This window comes from Cibotium barometz, chromosome 38 (assembly GCF_041138505.1).
Source record: "Cibotium barometz isolate CiBa-2024 chromosome 38, ASM4113850v1, whole genome shotgun sequence".
Classification (NCBI taxonomy): Eukaryota; Viridiplantae; Streptophyta; class Polypodiopsida; order Cyatheales; family Cibotiaceae; genus Cibotium; species Cibotium barometz.
The window spans coordinates 22377523-22400874 of record NC_141083.1 but is presented as its reverse complement, the minus strand read 5'-3'; the positions used below and the strand labels follow the sequence as shown (position 1 = coordinate 22400874).

General features: G+C 45.9%; 1 protein-coding gene across 3 annotated transcripts in view; it reads left to right on the top strand.

Annotated features, from left to right (window-relative positions):
* Positions 1-19217, top strand: part of LOC147616486 (uncharacterized) — a 30485-nt gene extending 11268 nt beyond the window's left edge. For all 3 annotated transcript variants that reach the window (XM_086777556.1, XM_086777555.1, XM_086777554.1), the window contains exons 5-9: positions 941-1117; positions 1429-1524; positions 18153-18293; positions 18889-19004; positions 19109-19217. In XM_086777556.1, coding sequence (XP_086633682.1) covers positions 941-1117; positions 1429-1524; positions 18153-18293; positions 18889-19004; positions 19109-19184 — 606 coding nt within the window. In that variant the 3' untranslated portion in view covers positions 19185-19217. The remainder of the gene's footprint in view (positions 1-940; positions 1118-1428; positions 1525-18152; positions 18294-18888; positions 19005-19108) is intronic.
* The last annotated feature ends 4135 nt before the right edge of the window (positions 19218-23352 follow it).

The window sequence follows — 23352 nt, the reverse complement described above, 5'->3', positions numbered from 1 at the left end:
AGACACTAGAGGGGGTAGGAGGAGGGAAGAGAGAGGGGGGGGGGTGTGACAGGAGGAGGATCGGGGGCGTTGCAAGCGAAATGGGAAGCAGCAGGGGGAGAGGAGGCGTTTGTGGGGCGGGGGGTGGGGGGTGGCGGGAGAAGGTGTGTGTAGGCTGGGCAAGGGGGGAGAGGGTTGCAGGCAGGTGGCGAGGGGGGAGGGGGGGGTGCTAGTGAAGGTGAAGGGGGGAAGAGGTGCAAAACGTGGTGGGGGGATCCACAAACGAATCGTCTAGGAGAGCGGGCAACCCTGAACACGTGCTAGTTCTTGCCATATGTCTGGGCATTTTTTGGATCATGCTGTCATTGCTTCTACTTGCAATGACGAGGAACCTATTTCCTTTGGGGAAGCACAGAAGGATCATCATTGGATGCACACCATGCAGCAGGAATATGATAAATGGCACTTGGGATTTTGTTGACTTGCCTTTCGGTAAGGAGGCTATTGGTACGCAGACATGCCGAGGGCATGATTCGGGTTCTTCATACTCAAGTCTCCACTCTTGAGCAATGCCTCCACGAAGAAGAATCAGAGCTCACCCACGTTCGCACATGATCTTCCCACAGTGCAGAAGAGGAGAAGGCAGGGGGGCACAACTCTCAGCAGCGGGAGCTTCATGACCGTTCCCTTGATGGTTATCTTTTTGAAAACCCAGAGCTTTCATGTTTTCAATTTCAAGCTATGTTATATGCAACTACTTTCCACTAGATGGCTGTCTTTTCGGTAACTCAGGGCTTTCATGTTTTCAATTTCAAGCTATGTTTTTTCTCATATGCAACTACTTTCCATTAGATGTTAAGAGCTTATTTATGGTTTTTACACAAATAGCCTGTTTCTTTATCTCCTCTGAATTTATGTATGTAGTTTTCGTAATGCTAATATTTTGATATTTAGAAAACAGGCCAGTGAGGAGATCAAGAGCTTATTTCAATTTGTTGGGTGTTACAAACCTCAAGAGGTGGAAATTGGAACAATTTTGCGGCCTTTCATACCCGATTACATACCGGCCGTTGGTGCTGTGGATGAGTTCATTAAAGTGCCTCGCCCTGATGGCTTACCTGACTATCTTGGCCTTAAGGTCAGACTCACCTATAGGATGGCAGCTAAAAAGTATTTGCAATGTTCATTTTCAACATAGATTAACATTGATGTTGTCACATTCCCTAATTAGGCTGGATACACAACTTCCCTGCCCATGTAACGTGCAGGGAGTTGGACAGACAAGAGATGGTTCATCCTGAGCGTCCTTTGCCATCACATTGGTGATTGGGTGGGCGTGCGTGGATGGGTCCCTCTCACAGGCAGGGGTTGTTTGTGTATCCATCCTTAGCACCCAACTTCAAGTGTCAGATGTACTCTTCATATGTTTGTTGATATATATGCATTCAGGTTTTGGATGAAAGTGGATCTATTCATAGTGATCCAGCTGTAGTAACGCTACAACTTAGGGCATCGACAATGCAATCGAGCCATCATCCTGTAGAGGTCACTTCTATCACTAAAACAATTCTACATAATACAAGCTTAATAAAAAATATTAATGATCAAAGTAATAATATTTTCTTTAGATATTATTTTTTTATATAATCTGGTAATACAATTCTATTACTCATTTATTATCCAACAGTCTCATCAATGAAAAGTTAATTAAAATTTATTATTTAGAGTCTATTTTATTTGTAATAATAAAGAGCTTAATTATTGACATATATATTAAAAAATAAAATCTACAATCTTTTAGATATATTATATTATTCTTGTTTTGATGAATATTTTGACTGAAAATTCTTAAGTGGAGTTTTCATTTTACTTGAGAGAGAGAGAGAGAGAGAGAGAGAGAGAGAGAGAGAGAGAGAGAGATTAATGTCTACAAAAGAAGGGTCTATGAGACCAAAAGTGTTGCAATGTGTCCATGAAGTGACAAAATCATGGAAAAAAACATTATGAAAAAACACCACTAGAGTTGAGAGAAGAAACAACAGCCCTGTAAGTGCCACTGGTTCAATGCTACAATGATGCAATGTGAGGGGATCCAAGTGGGTCCTCAACATCTATGACTGTATAGAGGCTCTCCACACCCACTGCATGTGGAGGCTTGTATCTCTAGATGATCTCTTGGATCTGAAGCTGTGGGGTGGAGCATTTCCCTGGACCAATGGATCTCGGCCATCTATCTTGCTGCACCTGAATCACTGTCTAGGGGATGCCTTTTATGTGGGGTGGCACCTGTGGCACATGTTCTGTCAGTGTGCAGTACCTGGTCCATCGAGTAGAGGCATCCAGGTCAGGGCTATCTTGTGGTCGTCAGCGAGGGCCTCCATCTTGGGTTGGATGAAAGAAACTCGTGATGGTGTACTGTGAGGTATCTGGGGTCTGCCTCTGTGCCTCTCTCCATTGCTGATCTCTGCGGAGGCGCTACTCAATCAGGTAGAGTCCGAGGCATCGCTGGTCTGGAAAATCAATGACCAGAGGCAATGATAGTGCTCCTCTGTCTCGACCTCTAGCAAACAAAATTGGCAAATTCTGTTCTCTCTGGTAGTGCCCTCTTGCCTAGTCTCCACCCTCAGGGGATGATGAGACTCTGATTCGTGTCTATAACGACAGCGAGGCTTCTGAATGAAGCCATCCTCTGTAAGCCTCATAAAAACTGCATCTTTGTAGGAAGCTACAGTGGATCCAACAATGTGATACGGGTCTGCAGTCTCAAGATGTCGGCTAAGTCGGTTAATTTCCTGGTGGGTGAGAGGTAATAGTGGTGCATTCAAAATGTAGCGAAATGGGTGCAGGCGATGTAATATGCGGAAGCTTCGGAGAAGGATCGGTACTTCAAAACTCAGAAATCAGCACTCTTTTCGCGACGGAATTAACGCACAAACTGAAAGACGATGTGCAGAAAATAGAGAGAGAAGGGGGAGATGGAGAGGACACAGTATTGGGTCCCAATTACCCTCTGTAGGGCCCCCACCACGGATGGTGTATTTGCTTTATTAGAATGATGTAAATCTGAAAACAAATACAGAAAACTTGACCTTTTCTTGGCTGGAAAACCTGCCCTTGACCTTCAGTCCTTCACCCCTTTGCTTTAGCAAGTTCTTGGCTGTCCTGGCCCTTGTTTGCTTGGAGCACTTGGTGAATTATGAGATGGATTCATGGATTATGGGCTGGAGTATTTATACTCCACTTAGCATCCAGTCGGCTGGCTTCAGGAAGCTCGTACTGGGGTAGCCCTATGGGCTGGCCCCATCTCTACATGCAAACCTACATGCCTACAGAGGCCTGGCATCCAGTTGCAAACCAGATACACAGAACATCTGACATCATTCCAGAGGGAGACTCACAGCGCGGACTGGCACTGCTTCATGTGCAGGACAGTGCACACCTGACCTTGGACTCATGTGCAGGACAATGCACACCTGACCTCGGACGATTGAGATGGATCCCTGGTTGACTCGTCCCGGACTGGGCTCACATGGGACCAGTTCACCATCCCAGGTCCTGCACCTTCTGTACAGAAATGTCTACGTGGCATCCAAGTGCGGGATGCACGTGACATCCCCTTCTGCTTAACTTGACGGAAGCTGCATAGCCTCCAAATAATCCGTCAATAATGCCGGATAGTCTTCGAAAAATTCTTTGTCGAGCCATACCGCTTCATGAGTTCCTCGGTCTTGAAACTTCGTGAGGAACTGTCGTAGTCTTCGGCCTGAGCCATGCTTGAAACGGTGCAGAAGGATCTGTTCTGGAACCATTACTTCTGCTTCATCAATAATGTCTGGTTCCGCTTCGTCTTTGACCTCTGAAGGGGGTGGACCTGCATATGGCTTTAACCAACTGACATGAAATACATCGTGCATAGTCCAACTCGGAGGTAGCTTTAACTGCATAGACACCTCATTAATCTTTTTCCGGATGGGAAATGGTCCGAAGCTCCTGAAAGACAACTTTGGGCATCGCTTGCCTACCTGCTTTAATCTTTGCTTCATAATCCGAAGATACACCCAATCCCCTTCCGAAAACTTCATGTCCCTTCGGTCTTTATTGGCCTGTCGGGTGTAGGCCTCTTGCGCTTTAGCCAATCTGTCTTTAACGGACTCTAGGATCTCCTGGTAAGACTCCGTCACTCTGTTCGCCTCCGGTACTGAAGACGAAGTCCTGGTTAACAACGACTGGAAAGGCCTTCCAAACGCTGCCTCATATGGAGTCCTGCCAATAGCTGAAGAAAAAGAGTCATTCAAAACAGCTTGAACTAAAGGCAAAAACGATTCCCACTTACCTTGCTGATCGTGGACATAACACTTCAGCACATCAAAGGCCAACTGGTTGTATATCTCTGTCTGGCCATCTGTCTGTGGGTGGAATGCACTGGAAAAATTCAACTTAGTACCAAAATTATCAAACAATGCCCTCCAAAAATGACTGGTAAACTTGGCATCTCGGTCTGACACTATGGTCCTAGGAATCCCACCAATCGGGTACCAATGCCGAATGAATAGCTGGGCAACATCCACATTGGCCCTGCAAGGAATAAGCATAACAAATTTGCTGAACCTGTCAACAATAGTTAAACACTGTGTATTACGCTTACTCGGACTGGGAGGCAGATTTGTGACAAAGTCCTCGAAATGTCCTGGAAAGGACCCTCAAGAATTGGCAAAGGCTGAAACAACCCTATCTTCTTTCCACGAGGAGCTTTCACCTTTTGACAAATGTCACAGCGTTGTACATACGTAAACACATCACGCCTCATCTTTGGTCAGTAGTATTGCCGTTCTAATTTCTCTAGAGTCGAATTCATGCCTCTATGACCACCTGTAATGGCGTCATGGGCATCATGGAGAAGAGCTGCCCGGAATGATTTCATGACACATAGTCGGCCTTTGTAGAAAAGCCAACCATCGCGTATCAGAAAATGGCATAGTCCTGTGGCATCCAATGCCTGTTCCCACTGTGTACCGAATTCCTCGGAATCCGCGTACGTGTGCTTCATGTCTTCTAGTCCTGTACCGACAAGGTCAAGTCTAGTGGTCTGAAGGTCCTTCCTGCTCAAAGCATCGGCCACTGGATTGGCCTATCCTAGAAGGTACTCAATCATGCCACCGAACTGTTGGAATATCTGACTCCAGCGGTGTTGTCGATCACTCCACTGTGCACTTGGCATCGTTTGAATCCAGCGCAATGCCTGATGGTCAGTGCGAACCTCGAAGTCACGGCCATACAGGAAATGTTTCCAATGTTTCAAGGCCTGTATAACTGCTAGGAGTTCACGATCATAGACTGAGTAGTTCTTTTCGGCGGGCAGTAACTTACGAGACATGTAAGCTACTGGATGACCATTCTGTTGCAATACACCTCCAATTGCGATGTTACTCGCATCGGTGATCACTTGGAATGGTTCGTCCCACGAGGCAAGGGCTAAACAAGGTGCTTCTGACAAAGCCACCTTGAGGTTCTGGAATGCCTCCAACGCTTGTGGAGTCATTCGAATCTTTTGCCTCCTTGTTTTCACTCCCTTTAGCAGATCGGTGAGGTCTGCCGAGAGATCCGAAAACTTGTCAATGTGGGTGGAATATGCCTGGCATATACCCACAAATGATCTAATGTCATAAGCGGTCTGAGGTACTTCCCAGTTAACAATCTCGGCCACTTTAGCCGGATCAAGTCGAATGCCTTCAGCACCAATTATATATCCCAAGTAATGTACCTGGAACAGATAAAATTCTGATTTCTTTTCATTGACATAGAGCTCGTTGCTTTCCAGCAACTTAAGGACTTTCTCCACATCAATGTCATGCTGCTCAACTGTAGCTGAAAATATGAGTATGTCGTCCAGAACTATGAACACATACACTCCAATCAACTCCCGAAAAATACGCATCATCATGCGGTTAAATGTAGCTGGGGCGTTCGTCAATCCAAATGGCATAACCACAAATTCATAGTGGGCCCGTTCTGTACGGAAAGCTGTCTTGGGGATGTCCCCCTCAACAATCCGAACCTGGTGGTACCCACTCTTTAAATCCAGTTTGGAGAACACCTTAGCTCCATTCAGCCTCTCGAGGATATAGTCAATTCGAGGCATCGGGAATCTGCTCTTGATAGTCAGCTTGTTGAGTGCACGATAATCGACACACAACCGAGAAGACCCATCTTTCTTCTTGACAAACAAGATCGGTGCTGCAAATGGCGACACGCTGGGGCGGATGAAGCCAGCTTGCAACAATTCTTGGAGTTGGCGGTCCAACTCCGATTCCATTGCCTTAGAAAGGCGATACGGAAACTTGCTCGGGGGTTCCGAGCCTGGGAGGAGGTCAATCTTGTGATCCTCCGGTCTGGACGGGGGAAGCTGGGGAGGGAGACTGTCCCGAAGAAAAATCTTCTGGAACTTTTCATGGAGAACCGAGTACTTCTCGGAAGCACTGGCCACCGTCTGGGCTGTCTGGATGTAAATCATCGCACACTGTGCGCCTTTCCTGACTGCTCGCTTAGCCTGCAAGTGGCTTATGAGCGGAAAGTTTGGAATACCTGGCTCACACTTAATGGTCACCGGGGTGTTTGACACATTCCGATCGATCTGGAACGTGTGCTTGTCCCACTTGACATCAGGAAAAAACTTGTGAAACCACTGGATACCCAAAATTATGTCTGCCCCTCCTACAAGAGGGGCAACCATAAAGTCACGCACAAACTCTATGCCCTGAATTACTAATTTAGCACCTAGAGCTTCATACTTGACGCTCGTTGTCATACCTGTGCTAAAACCCTCAACTTGTTTGTCCACCGGAGTCAGCTTGAAACGGGCACGCCTAGCGGCCTCTTCCGTGATCACATCCTCCGTGCTGCCGCTGTCAAACAAGACAACGACTCTCTGGCCACCTATGTAGCCAAAGGACTTGAGCAATTCGTTGCGCTCATACTCCTGGTCATGGGCGCCCTTCTGCTTATCTTCGAGCTCCCGGCTAATAATTGCTCCAACTGAAGCACCGAGGGTTGAAGAACTAGGGGTAGCCGCTGGGGTCTGTGTGGGAGCTGTGCTCACCACGGAAGCTGTGGAGGCGGCGGCGGCCTTTGGAGGCTTCTTCGGACAATCCCGAGAAGTATGTCCTTTTGTGTGACAAAAGTAACATCTACCCTCCTTCCTGTACTGAGAAAGCTCCTCAGCACTCAACTTGCCACCTGTCTTGCCTGCCTCCGCTTTCTGGTCTAGAGTAAGCTTAGACGCATTGTTCGAGTTCTTGGAGCCAGAGGCTCCCGGGCTCTGTCCTGGGGAAGATCCCGTCTGGTTCTGGCTTTTGCCCCCCGAGGTGTTAGCCTTGGGAGAAGCCGGCTGGGAAGTCTTGGGCTTGCCACCATTGTGTTTCATTTCTGCACTCTGCGCAAGCGAGAGTGCGTCCTCAAAGGTGGCTGGCCTAAACATACGCACCTCCCATTGGATTTGCGTGTCCAGGCCATACAAAAACTGCCCTTTCTTGTCCGTATCAGATAAGCCTAATTGTAGACACAAGGTCGAAATTTTATTGGCAAACTGAAGGACTGGTTGCGCGTTCTGACGCGCTCCCCTGAACTCGTCTTCGAGTCGCTCAAGGTAGTGGGGCGGTAGAAACCGCTGCTTAAGGTCGCGGACGAACTCGTCCCACCCATAAGCTGCCATACCTGCTCTGGTGTGGGCATGAGCCCACTGAGTCCACCAAGGAATGGCCTCACCTTCCAAGTACCAACTAGCTAAGATCACTTTGTCAATATCTATTTTCCTAACTGCGGCAAAGTAAGCTTCAAATTGATGTAACCATGAATACAGAGTAGTGGGATCGAGTTTACCGTTATACTTACTGAAATTCATTTTCTCGGGAAAATGATTCGAGGGCGCCGCCGGTGTCAATCTGGCGTCCAAAGCTCGGAGGTAACGCTCGTGTTCCACTCGTCGCATGGTGTCGTCTTCTCGTTGTCGAATCTCCAATGCACGCATCTGCATCTCAAGCAAGGAGCTTGGCTGCGGCTGTGACCCCGCGAGAGGGTCCCTGTGACGAGGATCTGGTATCTGGGATACGGAAGGAGAGGGAGGAGGAGATGGAAAACGCGACGCTGGAGAGCGAGAACGCTCCTCCAGAGCCAAAATCCGCGCCTTCTGCACATCCAACTTGGTTGTCTGGTCTGCGATTGCTCGCATCATCTGCTGGAACATGCCTGTGACACTCAAGCCGGGTGCCCTAGCTGGGCTGCCTGGTGCACTCTGGTCCCATGGTTCTGGTTCTCTCTCGTCGCCAAAGCTCGCCATAGCGGGAAAATGCAGTTCCTTTCCGGAACGCAATCTGACCATCCACTATCTATGTGGGAGGCTTCCGGAGGCTTCCGGGGGCTAAAAACCAACCGTCCTTCGAGGGACAGGAGTCACTCCGAAAGGGGTAGTCCACCGGCGTCTAAAAACCAACCACACGAGTGAAAAAAAATTTCTGGTTTTCTTTGCTGAATCTTTGTCCTTGAAGTGAGCTCTGATACCACTGTAATATGCGGAAGCTTCGGAGAAGGATCGGTACTTCAAAACTCAGAAATCAGCACTCTTTTCGCGACGGAATTAACGCACAAACTGAAAGACGATGTGCAGAAAATAGAGAGAGAAGGGGGAGATGGAGAGGACATAGTATTGGGTCCCAATTACCCTCTTTAGGGCCCCCACCATGGATGGTGTATTTGCTTTATTAGAATGATGTAAATCTGAAAACAAATACAGAAAACTTGACCTTTTCTTGGCTGGAAAACCTGCCCTTGACCTTCAGTCCTTCACCCCTTTGCTTTAGCAAGTTCTTGGCTGTCCTGGCCCTTGTTTGCTTGGAGCACTTGGTGAATTATGAGATGGATTCATGGATTATGGGCTGGAGTATTTATACTCCACTTAGCATCCAGTCGGCTGGCTTCAGGAAGCTCCACGACTGGGTCTTTATTTAATAAAATGCTTTCACACTTTAATAAATGCTGTCCAGCCTGCGCATGCTTTCTGGGACAGCTCCTGGCTGCTGGGCATGCTGCGCAGAGGTGTGGGACTGCCCCTACACCTGGCCTGACCTGCTAGGTAGGGTTTCAACCCCTGTCGGCTGCCTGTCCAGCAGCCCTAGGGCTGGCCGACAGCCCTTCCAGCCCATGCCTTGGCTGGTGGGCAAAGCTTGAGCCCTCCTGGCCCCTTGGGGGTGGTTCTACACCTCCCCCATGCCCATACTAAGAGTGCAAGTGCAAATCTTCGCACTGGGGTAGCCCTATGGGCTGGCCCCATCTCTACATGCAAACCTACATGCCTACAGAGGCCTGGCATCCAGTTGCAAACCAGATACACAGAACATCTGACATCATTCCAGAGGGAGACTCACAGCGCGGACTGGCACTGCTTCATGTGCAGGACAGTGCACACCTGACCTTGGACTCATGTGCAGGACAATGCACACCTGACCTCGGACGACTGAGATGGATCCCTGGTTGACTCGTCCCGGACTGGGCTCACATGGGACCAGTTCACCATCCCAGGGCCTGCACCTTCTGTACAGAAATGTCTATGTGGCATCCAAGTGCGGGATGCACGTGACATCCCCTTCTGCTTAACTTGACGGAAGCTGCATAGCCTCCAAATAATCCGTCAATAATGCCGGATAGTCTTCGAAAAATTCTTTGTCGAGCCATACCGCTTCATGAGTTCCTCGGTCCTGAAACTTCGTAAGGAACTGTCGTAGTCTTCGGCCTGAGCCATGCTTGAAACGGTGCAGAAGGATCTGTTCTGGAACCATTACTTCTGCTTCATCAATAATGTCTGGTTCCGCTTCGTCTTTGACCTCTGAAGGGGGTGGACCTGCATATGGCTTTAACCAACTGACATGAAATACATCGTGCATAGTCCAACTCGGAGGTAGCTTTAACTGCATAGACACCTCATTAATCTTTTTCCGGATGGGAAATGGTCCGAAGCTCTTGAAAGACAACTTTGGGCATTGCTTGTCCACCTGCTTTAATCCTTGCTTCATAATCCGAAGATACACCCAATCCCCTTCCGAAAACTTCATGTCCCTTCGGTCTTTATTGGCCTGTCGGGTGTAGGCCTCTTGCGCTTTAGCCAATCTGTCTTTAACGGACTCTAGGATCTCCTGGTAAGACTCCGTCACTCTGTTCGCCTCCGGTACTGAAGACGAAGTCCTGGTTAACAACGACTGGAAAGGCCTTCCAAACGCTGCCTCATATGGAGTCCTGCCAATAGCTGAAGAAAAAGAGTCATTCAAAACAGCTTGAACTAAAGGCAAAAACGATTCCCACTTACCTTGCTGATCGTGGACATAACACTTCAGCACATCAAAGGCCAACTGGTTGTATATCTCTGTCTGGCCATCTGTCTGTGGGTGGAATGCACTGGAAAAATTCAACTTAGTACCAAAATTATCAAACAATGCCCTCCAAAAATGACTGGTAAACTTGGCATCTCGGTCTGACACTATGGTCCTAGGAATCCCACCAATCGGGTACCAATGCCGAATGAATAGCTGGGCAACATCCTCGGCGGTCACATTGGCCCTGCAAGGAATAAGCATAACAAATTTGCTGAACCTGTCAACAATAAACACTGTGTATTGCGCTTACTCGGACTGGGAGGCAGATTTGTGACAAAGTCCATCGAAATGTCCTGGAAAGGACCCTCAGGAATTGGCAAAGGCTGAAACAACCCTATCTTCTTTCCACGAGGAGCTTTCACCTTTTGACAAATGTCACAGCGTTGTACATATGTAAACACATCACGCCTCATCTTTGGTCAGTAGTATTGCCGTTCTAATTTCTCCAGAGTCGAATTCGTGCCCCTATGACCACCTGTAATGGCGTCATGGGCATCATGGAGAAGAGCTGCCCGGAATGATTTCATGACACATAGTCGGCCTTTGTAGAAAAGCCAACCATCGCGTATCAGAAAATGGCATAGTCCTGTGGCATCCAATGCCTGTTCCCACTGTGTACCGAATTCCTCGGAATCCGCGTACGTGTGCTTCATGTCTTCTAGTCCTGTACCGACAAGGTCAAGTCTAGTGGTCTGAAGGTCCTTCAACCTCTCGAGGATATAGTCAATTCGAGGCATCGGGAATCTGCTCTTGATAGTCAGCTTGTTGAGTGCACGATAATCGACACACAACCGAGAAGACCCATCTTTCTTCTTGACAAACAAGATCGGTGCTGCAAATGGCGACACGCTGGGGCGGATGAAGCCAGCTTGCAACAATTCTTGGAGTTGGCGGTCCAACTCCGATTCCATTGCCTTAGAAAGGCGATACGGAAACTTGCTCGGGGGTTCCGAGCCTGGGAGGAGGTCAATCTTGTGATCCTCCGGTCTGGACGGGGGAAGCTGGGGAGGGAGACTGTCCCGAAGAAAAATCTTCTGAAACTTTTCATGGAGAACCGAGTACTTCTCGGAAGCACTGGCCACCGTCTGGGCTGTCTGGATGTAAATCATCGCACACTGTGCGCCTTTCCTGACTGCTCGCTTAGCCTGCAAGTGGCTTATGAGCGGAAAGTTTGGAATACCTGGCTCACACTTAATGGTCACCGGGGTGTTTGACACATTCCGATCGATCTGGAACGTGTGCTTGTCCCACTTGACATCAGGAAGAAACTTGTGAAACCACTGGATACCCAAAATTATGTCTGCTCCTACAAGAGGGGCAACCATAAAGTCACGCACAAACTCTATGCCCTAAATTACTAATTTAGGACCTCGAGCTTCATACTTGAGGCTCGTTGTCATACCTGTGCTAAAACCCTCAACTTGTTTGTCCACCGGAGTCAGCTCGAAACGGGCACTCCTAGCGGCCTCTTCCGTGATCACATCCTCCGTGCTGCCGCTGTCAAACAAGACAACGACTCTCTGGCCACCTATGTAGCCAAAGGACTTGAGCAATTCGTTGCGCTCATACTCCTGGTCATGGGCGCCCTTTTGCTTATCTTCGAGCTCCCGGCTAATAATTGCTCCAACTGAAGCACCGAGGGTTGAAGAACTAGGGGTAGCCGCTGGGGTCTGTGTGGGAGCTGTGCTCACCACGGAAGCTGTGGAGGCGGCGGCGGCCTTTGGAGGCTTCTTCGGACAATCCCGAGAAGTATGTCCTTTTGTGTGACAAAAGTAACATCTACCCTCCTTCCTGTACTGAGAAAGCTCCTCAGCACTCAACTTGCCACCTGTCTTGCCTGCCTCCGCTTTCTGGTCTGGAGTAAGCTTAGACGCATTGTTCGAGTTCTTGGAGCCAGAGGCTCCCGGGCTCTGTCCTGGGGAAGATCCCGTCTGGTTCTGGCTTTTGCCCCCCGAGGTGTTAGCCTTGGGAGAAGCCGGCTGGGAAGTCTTGGGCTTGCCACCATTGTGTTTCATTTCTGCACTCTGCGCAAGCGAGAGTGCGTCCTCAAAGGTGGCTGGCCTAAACATACGCACCTCCCATTGGATTTGCGTGTCCAGGCCATACAAAAACTGCCCTTTCTTGTCCGTATCAGATAAGCCTAATTGTAGACACAAGGTCGAAATTTTATTGGCAAACTGAAGGACTGGTTGCGCGTTCTGACGCGCTCCCCTGAACTCGTCTTCGAGTCGCTCAAGGTAGTGGGGCGGTAGAAACCGCTGCTTAGGGTCGCGGACGAACTTGTCCCACCCATAAGCTGCCATACCTGCTCTGGTGTGGGCATGAGCCCACTGAGTCCACCAAGGAATGGCCTCACCTTCCAAGTACCAACTAGCTAAGATCACTTTGTCAATATCTATTTTCCTAACTGCGGCAAAGTAAGCTTCAAATTGATGTAACCATGAATACAGAGTAGTGGGATCGAGTTTACCGTTATACTTACTGAAATTCATTTTCTCGGGAAAATGATTCGAGGGCGCCGCCGGTGTCAATCTGGCGTCCAAAGCTCGGAGGTAACGCTCGTGTTCCACTCGTCGCATGGCGTCGTCTTCTCGTTGTCGAATCTCCAATGCACGCATCTGCATCTCAAGCAAGGAGCTTGGCTGCGGCTGTGACCCCGCGAGAGGGTCCCTGTGACGAGGATCTGGTATCTGGGATACGGAAGGAGAGGGAGGAGGAGATGGAAAACGCGACGCTGGAGAGCGAGAACGCTCCTCCAGAGCCAAAATCCGCGCCTTCTGCTCATCCAACTTGGTTGTCTGGTCTGCGATTGCTCGCATCATCTGCTGGAACATGTCTGTGACACTCAAGCCGGGTGCCCTAGCTGGGCTGCCTGGTGCACTCTGGTCCCATGGTTCTGGTTCTCTCTCGTCGCCAAAGCTCGCCATAGCGGGAAAATGCAGTTCCTTTCCGGAACGCAATCTGACCATCCACTATCTGTGTGGGAGGCTTCCGGAGGCTTCCGGGGGCTAAAAACCAACCGTCCTTCGAGGGACAGGAGTCACTCCGAAAGGGGTAGTCCACCGGCGTCTAAAACCCAACCACACGAGTGAAAAAAATTTTCTGGTTTTCTTTGCTGAATCTTTGTCCTTGAAGTGAGCTCTGATACCACTGTAATATGCAGAAGCTTCGGAGAAGGATCGGTACTTCAAAACTCAGAAATCAGCACTCTTTTCGCGACGGAATTAACGCACAAACTGAAAGACGATGTGCAGAAAATAGAGAGAGAAGGGGGAGATGGAGAGGACACAGTATTGGGTCCCAATTACCCTCTGTAGGGCCCCCACCACGGATGGTGTATTTGCTTTATTAGAATGATGTAAATCTGAAAACAAATACAGAAAACTTGACCTTTTCTTGGCTGGAAAACCTGCCCTTGACCTTCAGTCCTTCACCCCTTTGCTTTAGCAAGTTCTTGGTTGTCCTGGCCCTTGTTTGCTTGGAGCACTTGGTGAATTATGAGATGGATTCATGGATTATGGGCTGGAGTATTTATACTCCACTTAGCATCCAGTCGGCTGGCTTCAGGAAGCTCCACGACTGGGTCTTTATTTAATAAAATGCTTTCACACTTTAATAAATGCTGTCCAGCCTGCGCATGCTTTCTGGGACAGCTCCTGGCTGCTGGGCATGCTGCGCAGAGGTGTGGGACTGCCCCTACACCTGGCCTGACCTGCTGGGTAGGGTTTCAACCCCTGTCGGCTGCCTGTCCAGCAGCCCTAGGGCTGGCCGACAGCCCTTCCAGCCCATGCCTTGGCTGGTGGGCAAAGCTTGGGCCCTCCTGGCCCCTTGGGGGTGGTTCTACACCTCCCCCATGCCCATACTAAGAGTGCAAGTGCAAATCTTCGCACTGGGGTAGCCCTATGGGCTGGCCCCATCTCTACATGCAAACCTACATGCCTACAGAGGCCTGGCATCCAGTTGCAAACCAGATACACAGAACATCTGACATCATTCCAGAGGGAGACTCACAGCGCGGACTGGCACTGCTTCATGTGCAGGACAGTGCACACCTGACCTTGGACTCATGTGCAGGACAATGCACACCTGACCTCGGACGACTGAGATGGATCCCTGGTTGACTCGTCCCGGACTGGGCTCACATGGGACCAGTTCACCATCCCAGGTCCTGCACCTTCTGTACAGAAATGTCTACGTGGCATCCAAGTGCGGGATGCACGTGACAGGCGATCTATATGAAGCCCATGTGAGAGGAGGAACCACTTAGTAACCCTGGCATACCAAGCCCTAACATGTCCCGTCTTGACAAGTTGCCTAGACGACTCTAGTGCAAGTTGAAGGAGCCTACGGTATAGATGCAATATTTGAATGTCACTTCCTGGAAGCAGGCATCAACTACCACGAGGGCTGCTCCAAACTCTGCAAGAATAATGGAGTGGGGCATTGAAGGCTTACTCCGAATCATTCATGAAAACATTATTACCTGCAATCTCTCTATCCTCCTCCAGTCCAGTCAACCTCCCCAAGGTTTGGTCTCCAAAAGGAGGCTTTATACATCACAGAAGGTTTCAATATGTGTCAAAAGCCACCCCCTTTGTGCTAGGCTCCTGCAAGTGAGCCTAGAAGCACTGTCCAATCAAGCCAAAGCCTCATACCCTCTCGTGAGGCGAGCCCGAGCTGCTGGGCACATAGTGAAGTAGGGTCCAGAAAAGGTGATTCCCAAGTATACATAAGATGAGATAATGGCTACCTGATCCCCTGCATATGTGAAGCTCAGTATGGAAGCCATAGTGCATAAAGTGTTGAATGTCATAACCTTGGCAAGGTTAACTGTGAGGTGGGGAGATGTCAATGCCAACCTGGCAACCAATGTATCTGGCAGTGCATTCTCTCTCAATCCAAGTGAACCACCCTACATCCAAACCCCAATCTACCGACGGAGATTTGTTGAAGCTGTGATGTGAGGGTGGGTAGGGGGACATTAGGATCCACATCCTAGAGGTGGTGGTAGATGTGCTCGGAGTAAACAGTTTCACGTTCGTGATCAAAATGGACCTGGGAGGCTGGGTGTAATGTGAGATGGGGGGTTGGGGGGGGTGCGGTTGGTGTGCAAGTAAGAGTGAAATAGAGGTAGGCATGGTCAGCTTTGAAGGAGAGTGGCGGGGAGAATGTGTGCCAGAGCTAGATCTCCCATCAAGTAGTCCACTGTGTTGGTACCTCCTGAATAAGGGAAGGAGGTGAGGCGTCAGAGGGCCATTGGGACATCTTGTATAGATAACTAGACCATGTGCAGCTCCCAGCTCTTGGAAATGTCTCCCATACATCGTGACCTCCTCAAGGCTCAAGGTCCTATGATGATTTTTGTAACCCAGTGATGTCTAGCTCTTGTAATGTGATAAGGTCATCCAGATCAAGTAGTGGGACCTAGCGACTCCTTGTCCTGGCATTGAAGTCCCCGAGCAGTAGGACTTCCCCAGTTGTGACGAGGACTCCGTAATATCCCCATATAATGGTAAGTATAGTGACTGACCATGTTGTGCAGCATAAGGGTAATCGCTTGGTGCAAAATAACACGCACCAATGTGGATGACTTTGTCATTGGTAAGCTGTAGCTGGCGGCTGCACCCAAAGATACTGTGCATCCTCGTCCGTTCGGATTATGCTGAGAATCTATCGTCAGTGGGGTCTAAAAAGGACAGCTACCCCTCTTGAGCCATGTACTCCTCTTGATGTGGGGGTCTTGCCTCGGAAAGCTGAACCCCACTCAAACCTGGCTATGTAGGGTAAACCCTTCCGAGGGATCTCATGAGTTTGTGTATAGAAAATGACATCCTTGCCTGTGAGAGTTTCACTCAAACCTCCTAGATTTGACCACGGTGTGCCATTGCAGTTCCATACTGCTAACCTCAGGTGTTTGGTCTCATAGACCTTGCGTCCCTATTTGGGACAACGCTCAATGAAAATGACCGTGCCATCTTTGTAGACAGCCCACTTGCCCGCTCTACGGGCCTGATGAACTGTCACCATAACCTCACTCCAGTGTGCCACCTGTGTGGGGGTGAGATCATCCCCCATGTACCACTCTCCAAAATATCAAGCATGGGGCTAATGAGTATGGCCGAGAGGTCTCCTTTAGCTACATCACGTGGAAAGGTAGCTCGATGGTGATGGAGCATGTCCTAGATTTGGAATTGATGAGGGGACCATGGCTGACGTCCGGAGGGACGGGGGCGTCGGGCTTGCTAGGATGCAGAAGCCCGGTCTGAGGTAACTCCTCTCAAGCGAGATGAGTCAGAAAAAGCTGGAGGTGGGTCCATAGGATCCACTGTATGGGTGTCCTCCTCCTCCTGGGTCCGGAAGAAGCTGGTGATGGTTGGCTGGCGAGGGAGGAGTCAGGGTGGCTGGGGCCAAAGCTCTCTCAAGAAAGTTTCCTTGTGTTTGTGGAGCTTGAACACGAAGAGCCCTAGGCAATGCTGGTCCGGGAAGCCAATGATCTTGGAGAGTGGGCGAGCCGCGAAATCCCTCATGGAACATACAACAAAATCTGCCACGGATCTCATAGTATACTGGGCAACAACATATGTAATGCTCTGTTCTGTGTGGCATAATCGGCAGATCCTCTCCTTTGTGGGTCTCTGTATGAGCTCCCCAGCTCTGAAGACGCGCTCAACTCTTCCTATCTCCACTTTGAGGTGGTGGGATGAAACCTGTATCTAGCCAATTGCAATCCGCATGGCATGGGACATGTGAACACTTAGGTAGCCCGGTTGCTAGATAAATCCATCCTCAGTGAGCCTGAGGAAGCGATCTCTGTAGAGGTGCATCTTCTTTGGGAGCTCCAAAAGTGTGATCCATGCTTTGAAAGTGATATTGGTAATTGGCTTATCTTTGACGGGAGTGTTTCTGGCTGTATCCAAGTTTAATGGATATAAATCTACCTAGTGTCATCTCTGATGACTCTATCCAGTTCATGGAAGATGGGGCTGCCCACAATACTGAAATGGTGGCAAAGCATGTATAGAGAGGCCATGTGATGTCATCACTTGATTGCTCTGGTAGATCAGCAATTCTCAGCCCCTTGTGCTGCAAGACGCATGGATGAAGAATAAGGCTAGCCATGGGAGTCGTCTACAAATGTTGTGGTTCCAATTTCGTGTGCTGTCTTTTTTTTTTTTCCATGAGTACTTCTGTACTAAGAACTTGGGTGCGTGCCCTGAGGTGGCATGGTCTCCCAACCGAAGGCAGTATGTAAGGACCCCCCTTGTGGATTTGACTTAGGACCCCCTTCTGAGTCACAAAAAAACACCAGGAGGCTATTCACCCGTTGGCAATTTCATGTACCCTCTTTCGGAAGTAACCAGCTGCATCTATCTGTGTGCAAAAGGCGGATTACAAACTCTGCTAGAATGATGTACATCATAATGGATGGTTTGTTGCATATGAATTGTCAGAGCATCATGACTTGTACACACATATATGATATATATATAGTAGATAGATAGATATGGAGGCACGGAGGGAGGGAGAACAATTTTTTTAAAGGCAATCTCTAAGCCGAAAATAAGAAAAGCTTGCCTAGATTTTCTTTTTACAAAAATTGGCCAAAAAAGCTCTTTACACATGTTGGTCAGATTTGCGAGCGGTTTCTCTTGGACTGGTAGCAATCTAGGAATCTTGCTTGTCCAAGGCCCACCTATCATGAAATTGAGTATGTATTTTGGATCCTTACTTGAGATGTGTGCTTCTGATATTTAGGTTGCAACTATAGAAGATCCAGAGAAAAATCCTAGAAAGATTGATGCATGGATTGAAAGCATGAAAGATCTTCATCGATCAAAGCCACTGTCATCAGTCACTTATTCAAAGCCAATGCCTGACATTGAAAAGCTTATGAAGGTAAAAGCCATGGATTTGTCATTTAATTCAACCACAATATCAGTAAAAAAAGGTTGTAATCTTGCTACTAACACCATTGTTAGATGTTTTCTTTGCTTTCAAGTGGAATATGTTACGAGTAATTAGTTGGCCTTAGCCTGAGTGGCCAGAAGGAAACTTGGACACCTTACACACACATGTACATACATGCATGCAAATATGCATTCATATATGTGTGCGCACGCGTGCTCGTGCATGCATGCATGCATGCGTGTATGAGTGGCTACTATCATATCAAGCTGCACAAAAGGGAGTTTGACACACGCACACGCACACGCACACGCACACGCACACGCACACGAACACGAACACGAACACGCATAGATATATATGTTATGTATGCGGTGAGCTTGTGCGTGTCTTGGTGTAACTCAAACTCCCTTCTGTACATATACATGTGTGAGTGTGTGAGTTGGGAGGGGGGATTAAATTTGGTTGGGGTTTGTGTGTGTGTCAACTTTTTGAAAAAGATTGCACGGGTACTTGGCAGAAGTGGAGCTAACTACAAGCCTCCCTCCTTTTCTCCCTTTTTTTTTTTTTGGGGGGGGGGGTTTAGGATTGGCCAATAGAAGTAGAAAAAGCTCTAGCAGAAATGGAACTGCCGAATACACAGGAGGATGTGGATTTGTCAACATTTGCGGATCTCTGTTGCTCCTTTCTTGGTATTCCTGTGTGAGTAAAGCAGCAGTTCACTCAAACCTGTGTAAGTAAAACAGTGTCTACTAGTATCAAAAAATTGGGCAGACTAGTGACATGCATGGATGGTTTTTGAACAGGTACAAAAGTCGGGTTGAATCCTTGCACTGTATGTTTGCTCTTTTCCTAGAGCTGAAGAAACACTCATGTTTATGAAGTCTCAGTATGGAAGATTCACGTGCAAGAAAAGCTTAAATCATACGTTTATTGCATATATCCCACACATGCACACATGAGCGTGCACATGCAAAGAGTTGCCTGTATCTTTGGAACACACAATGTGAATACAACGTTAGTACATGAGTCCCACTCCTCATGCCTTTTATAGAGAATTGTGAGACCTTAAATAGAAAGGACACGAGTGAATGCATGCAAATGGAAAGGGAAAGGAGGGTCATCATTTCTTTGACTTTTTCAAGCATTAATCATTACATGCTAAAATAAAACCTTCAAAAAACACACGTATTCTTGGAAAACTCTTAGAATATATTTAATGGAAATGCAAAACAATATTTTGGTGGCTTGAGCATGTAGCACTATTTCACTACTAATCAAATAATTGAATAATGTCCTCGTCCTTCTAAGCTTCTCAACTTCAATATTAAAATGCTCCATCCTTATTGCAATTCATGCAATGCACTTTGGCTGCCAAGTCTCACAAAATTATTGACTCGTCAACAATCATAATGTTATAAAATCATTTAAAGATACTCTAATTTTGCAAGCTTTACGTTGCATGTTGATACCTTATCCCAAAAGATAGACAACTCCTTATATTGTTTCAATAAATAATCATAATGTTATGAAATCATTTAAAGATTTCCTAATGTTGATACTCTAATTTTGCAAGCTTTATGTTGCATGTTGATACCTTATTCCAAAAGATAGACAATTCCGTATATTGTTTCAATAAATAATCATAATGTTATGAAATCATTTAAAGATTTCCTAATGTTGATACTCTAATTTTGCAAGCTTTACGTTGCATGTTGATACCTTATTCCAAAAGATAGACAATTCCTTATATTGTTTCAATAAATAATCATAATGTTATGAAATCATTTAAAGATTTTCTCTGATCTTGCAAGGTCTACATTGCATGTTGATAACTTGTTTCAAAGATAAATAATTTCTTATTTTGTTTCATCCCTCTTGTGATGGGATTGGACAAAATCATTAACAAGATTAACCAAAATCTTTTCAAATCCACCTTAAATTAAATCAATCATTGTTAGCTATGAGTTTGAGGCATGTTTATTTAAAAGTAAAATAATTTTGTTGTTCAAGCACTTAGAAGTTAAGTTGGGTGAAATGAGGATGTGCAAAAATGGATTAGAGACATGGTTCGGGCATAACTAAAGCTTAATAGCACTTAACCAAAAAGATTAACAATAATGAAAAGGTAATCATATGGCCAAAGACACATAAATTATGCATTGGAAATTGCTCAAATCAAGCTACAAGTCCATGCTAATAACATTGGGACTATGCAGATTTCAAATGATATCATAGATCAGCCTGTTTCTGATGCATATTTACAGGATGTAATTTATGAGGATAGGGCTGAAAATGAGCAGGCTAGAGGTATGCCTGAATGGCTGGTGCAAACCTTGCATGATAGTAAAATTGATGCACCTATGTCTAGTCGTACTCGTTCAGGTTTTCAGAATGCCTCTTATGCATCGGATTGTTATTCTTTGGCTGTGTCTAGTATGTGTGAAGAGGAAGAACCTCTTTCATTTGATGAGGCAGCATGAAGGGGTATGTCCTTTGCTTTTGTTAAGGGTCATCTTTGTCTTTTTTTCATATCTTTTTACAAGCTATCAATTCCCTAAACAACGTTTTACAAATACAGTCATACAATTTTCCTCTTATTTGCTAGTGTGCACAGCTCCTCTCAAATCTCTTATTTGCTAGGTGTTGACATATCCTCTCAAACAAATACTTTTGTCGCTCATCACTTATTTTTCGATATCCTCTCTTAAGCAATGAATTCTTTACCCATCAACACGTCTAGAGTTAATCATTTAATAGAGTAGTAGTCTACTCTAGTTGCTTTCTTCCTTAAGCTGCTTTGTTGATTAAGAGGACTTTACACTAAGGTGATGTCCATAACTACAACTGGGAAGGCATGCACTTTGACCTCAATAAAGGGTCCTTTGATAGCGAAATCATGTACTCCTATCATACAATAGAGGTGAGCTATCTATCCATTAATGAATTCTCTATCCATTAGCACACCTAGAGCCTATACCCTTGGTTATTTGCTAGGGAAATAGTGTACTTTAGTTGCTTTTCTTTCTTAAGCTACTTTGTTAAGAGGACTTTATCCTAAGGTGATCACAACAAAGGTGAGTTATGTGAATTCTACCTATCAACACGACTAGAGTTCATACCCTTAGTAATTTGCTAGGGTAGTAGTCTACTCTAGTTGCTTTTCTCCCTTAAGCTACTTTGTTGATTAAGAGGACTTTATGACACAGGTGAGTTGTGTCTATTAAACCATGCTTTAAAAGAGGTGTTCGGGGTTGTAGCTTCCTTCCTACTCTATAAAGCTTCATGCTTTCAAAGAGGTGAGTTATGTGTCCATTAAAACATTATTTAGAAGGGGTGTTCGGGGCTGTAACTCCCTTCTTAGGAACCTTCCTTGTTGCTCTTCTTCTATTCATCCTCGGCCATGCTTTTTGTTGGTAGAAGACAATCTCTCTTTGGTTGACATCGATCCACATTTTTCTTTGATTCTTTGTTCTCTCTCCATGAGGGATGCCTCTATAGCTACAAGTGTTGAGAAGTTCTTCCAAGTAGACACAAGTGTCCATTAGTCTTAATTTGGTATACTCTTGAAAAGTATGGCATAGGCACCTTTATCTACTATAAGAGTATTAATACTGTAAGCTGTTGCATTAAGCACTTCATCTTATTGATGTGAGCTATAAGGGACTCATCAGGCTTCATTTCTAACCCAAAGAATCTAATCTTTAGACTAATCTTGTATTTTTTACTCTTTTTCCTAAAGAATGTATCCAACTTATCCATGCATCCTTACATTTTGTATTTGAAGTTACATGATGATTGAATGTATCTCTAAGTACAAATGAAATAATTGCTAATGTCTTCTTAACTTGAATTTTCATAAATTTAATTCATTCCTTGATGTGGGCTTATCCTCTCTCTCACTCACAACGCTTCCCATATTAGTAAGTACTTGTTTTTTACTTGTAATGCATGGAATATGTCTCCCTAAAACTTCTCAACCACCATTCTAGATGCCATGATGCACTATAAGGGGGTCTTAACACTTGAGTACTACTCAAAGTCAATGTCTACCCTTTTACAAACAATGCTTTATGCAATGACCAATCTTAATTTACTGAAAATAATAAAAATTATCTTGATCTTGATTAAAGATGTTAGCATCTTTAAGACCGTTGGAGAAGGAATTCTAATTCTCAACACAAAAATTAGAACATAGCATAGACTTGCACAAATTAAAAGCATAAACCTTAAGAAATAAAATTGAGGTGAAACTTTATTTTGAATAGGTTTAGGCATACCTGGATCATTTAAAAGATCTACATATTCAGAATTACCCTCATACTCGAGAGAGAAGTTGCCATCCTCATGATTGACTCGTGTAAAGAAAATGTCGAAGAAGCGCGTATGGTGGAGAATCTTGATGATGTTTTATAAACCATTCAATCCGCTGCCCAAAAGTTTTCATGCCCGTGGCTTCTTTATCCTTTAGATTTTTATGAGCTTCTTTCTTTCTCTCCAAAGTACTTGTACCTTATTGTTGCAGGCTTTTACAAATTCAAGAGTGTTTTACATGCTTTTATAAATTCAACGACATCTCGCGTTTTTCAAGTGGGAGAGGATGTAAGATTCCTCCTCGGCCTGAATATCAAATAAGCCTCTACTTCTTTGACTTAAGATTGATTTACAAATTTGAAGAATTATAAGGTAAACAAACTCAAAATTATGTGAAATTACTCAAGTTTTCTTGGCAAGCATACATGTACATAGATAAAACTTTTCTTGGTAAGCATACATCTACACAGATAAAAGTTTTTGGAAAAAAATTAGGTGCCTAAAAACTTTACGATTTTTTAAAAATACTAAAAACAATTTCAAAATGCTATAATAGCATTACCTTTAAAAACATATATGTTAAAGAAGCATGTCTTAAGGACAACCATAAAAAAAGCTACATGTTATAGTTTTCTTATAATTGATAATTTTGTTCAACTACTATCTTGTGTTGAGAGCATTTTCTTTTAAAATACATAAATAAAACATTATAGTTAGTGAGAAAAAAAATTCAAGA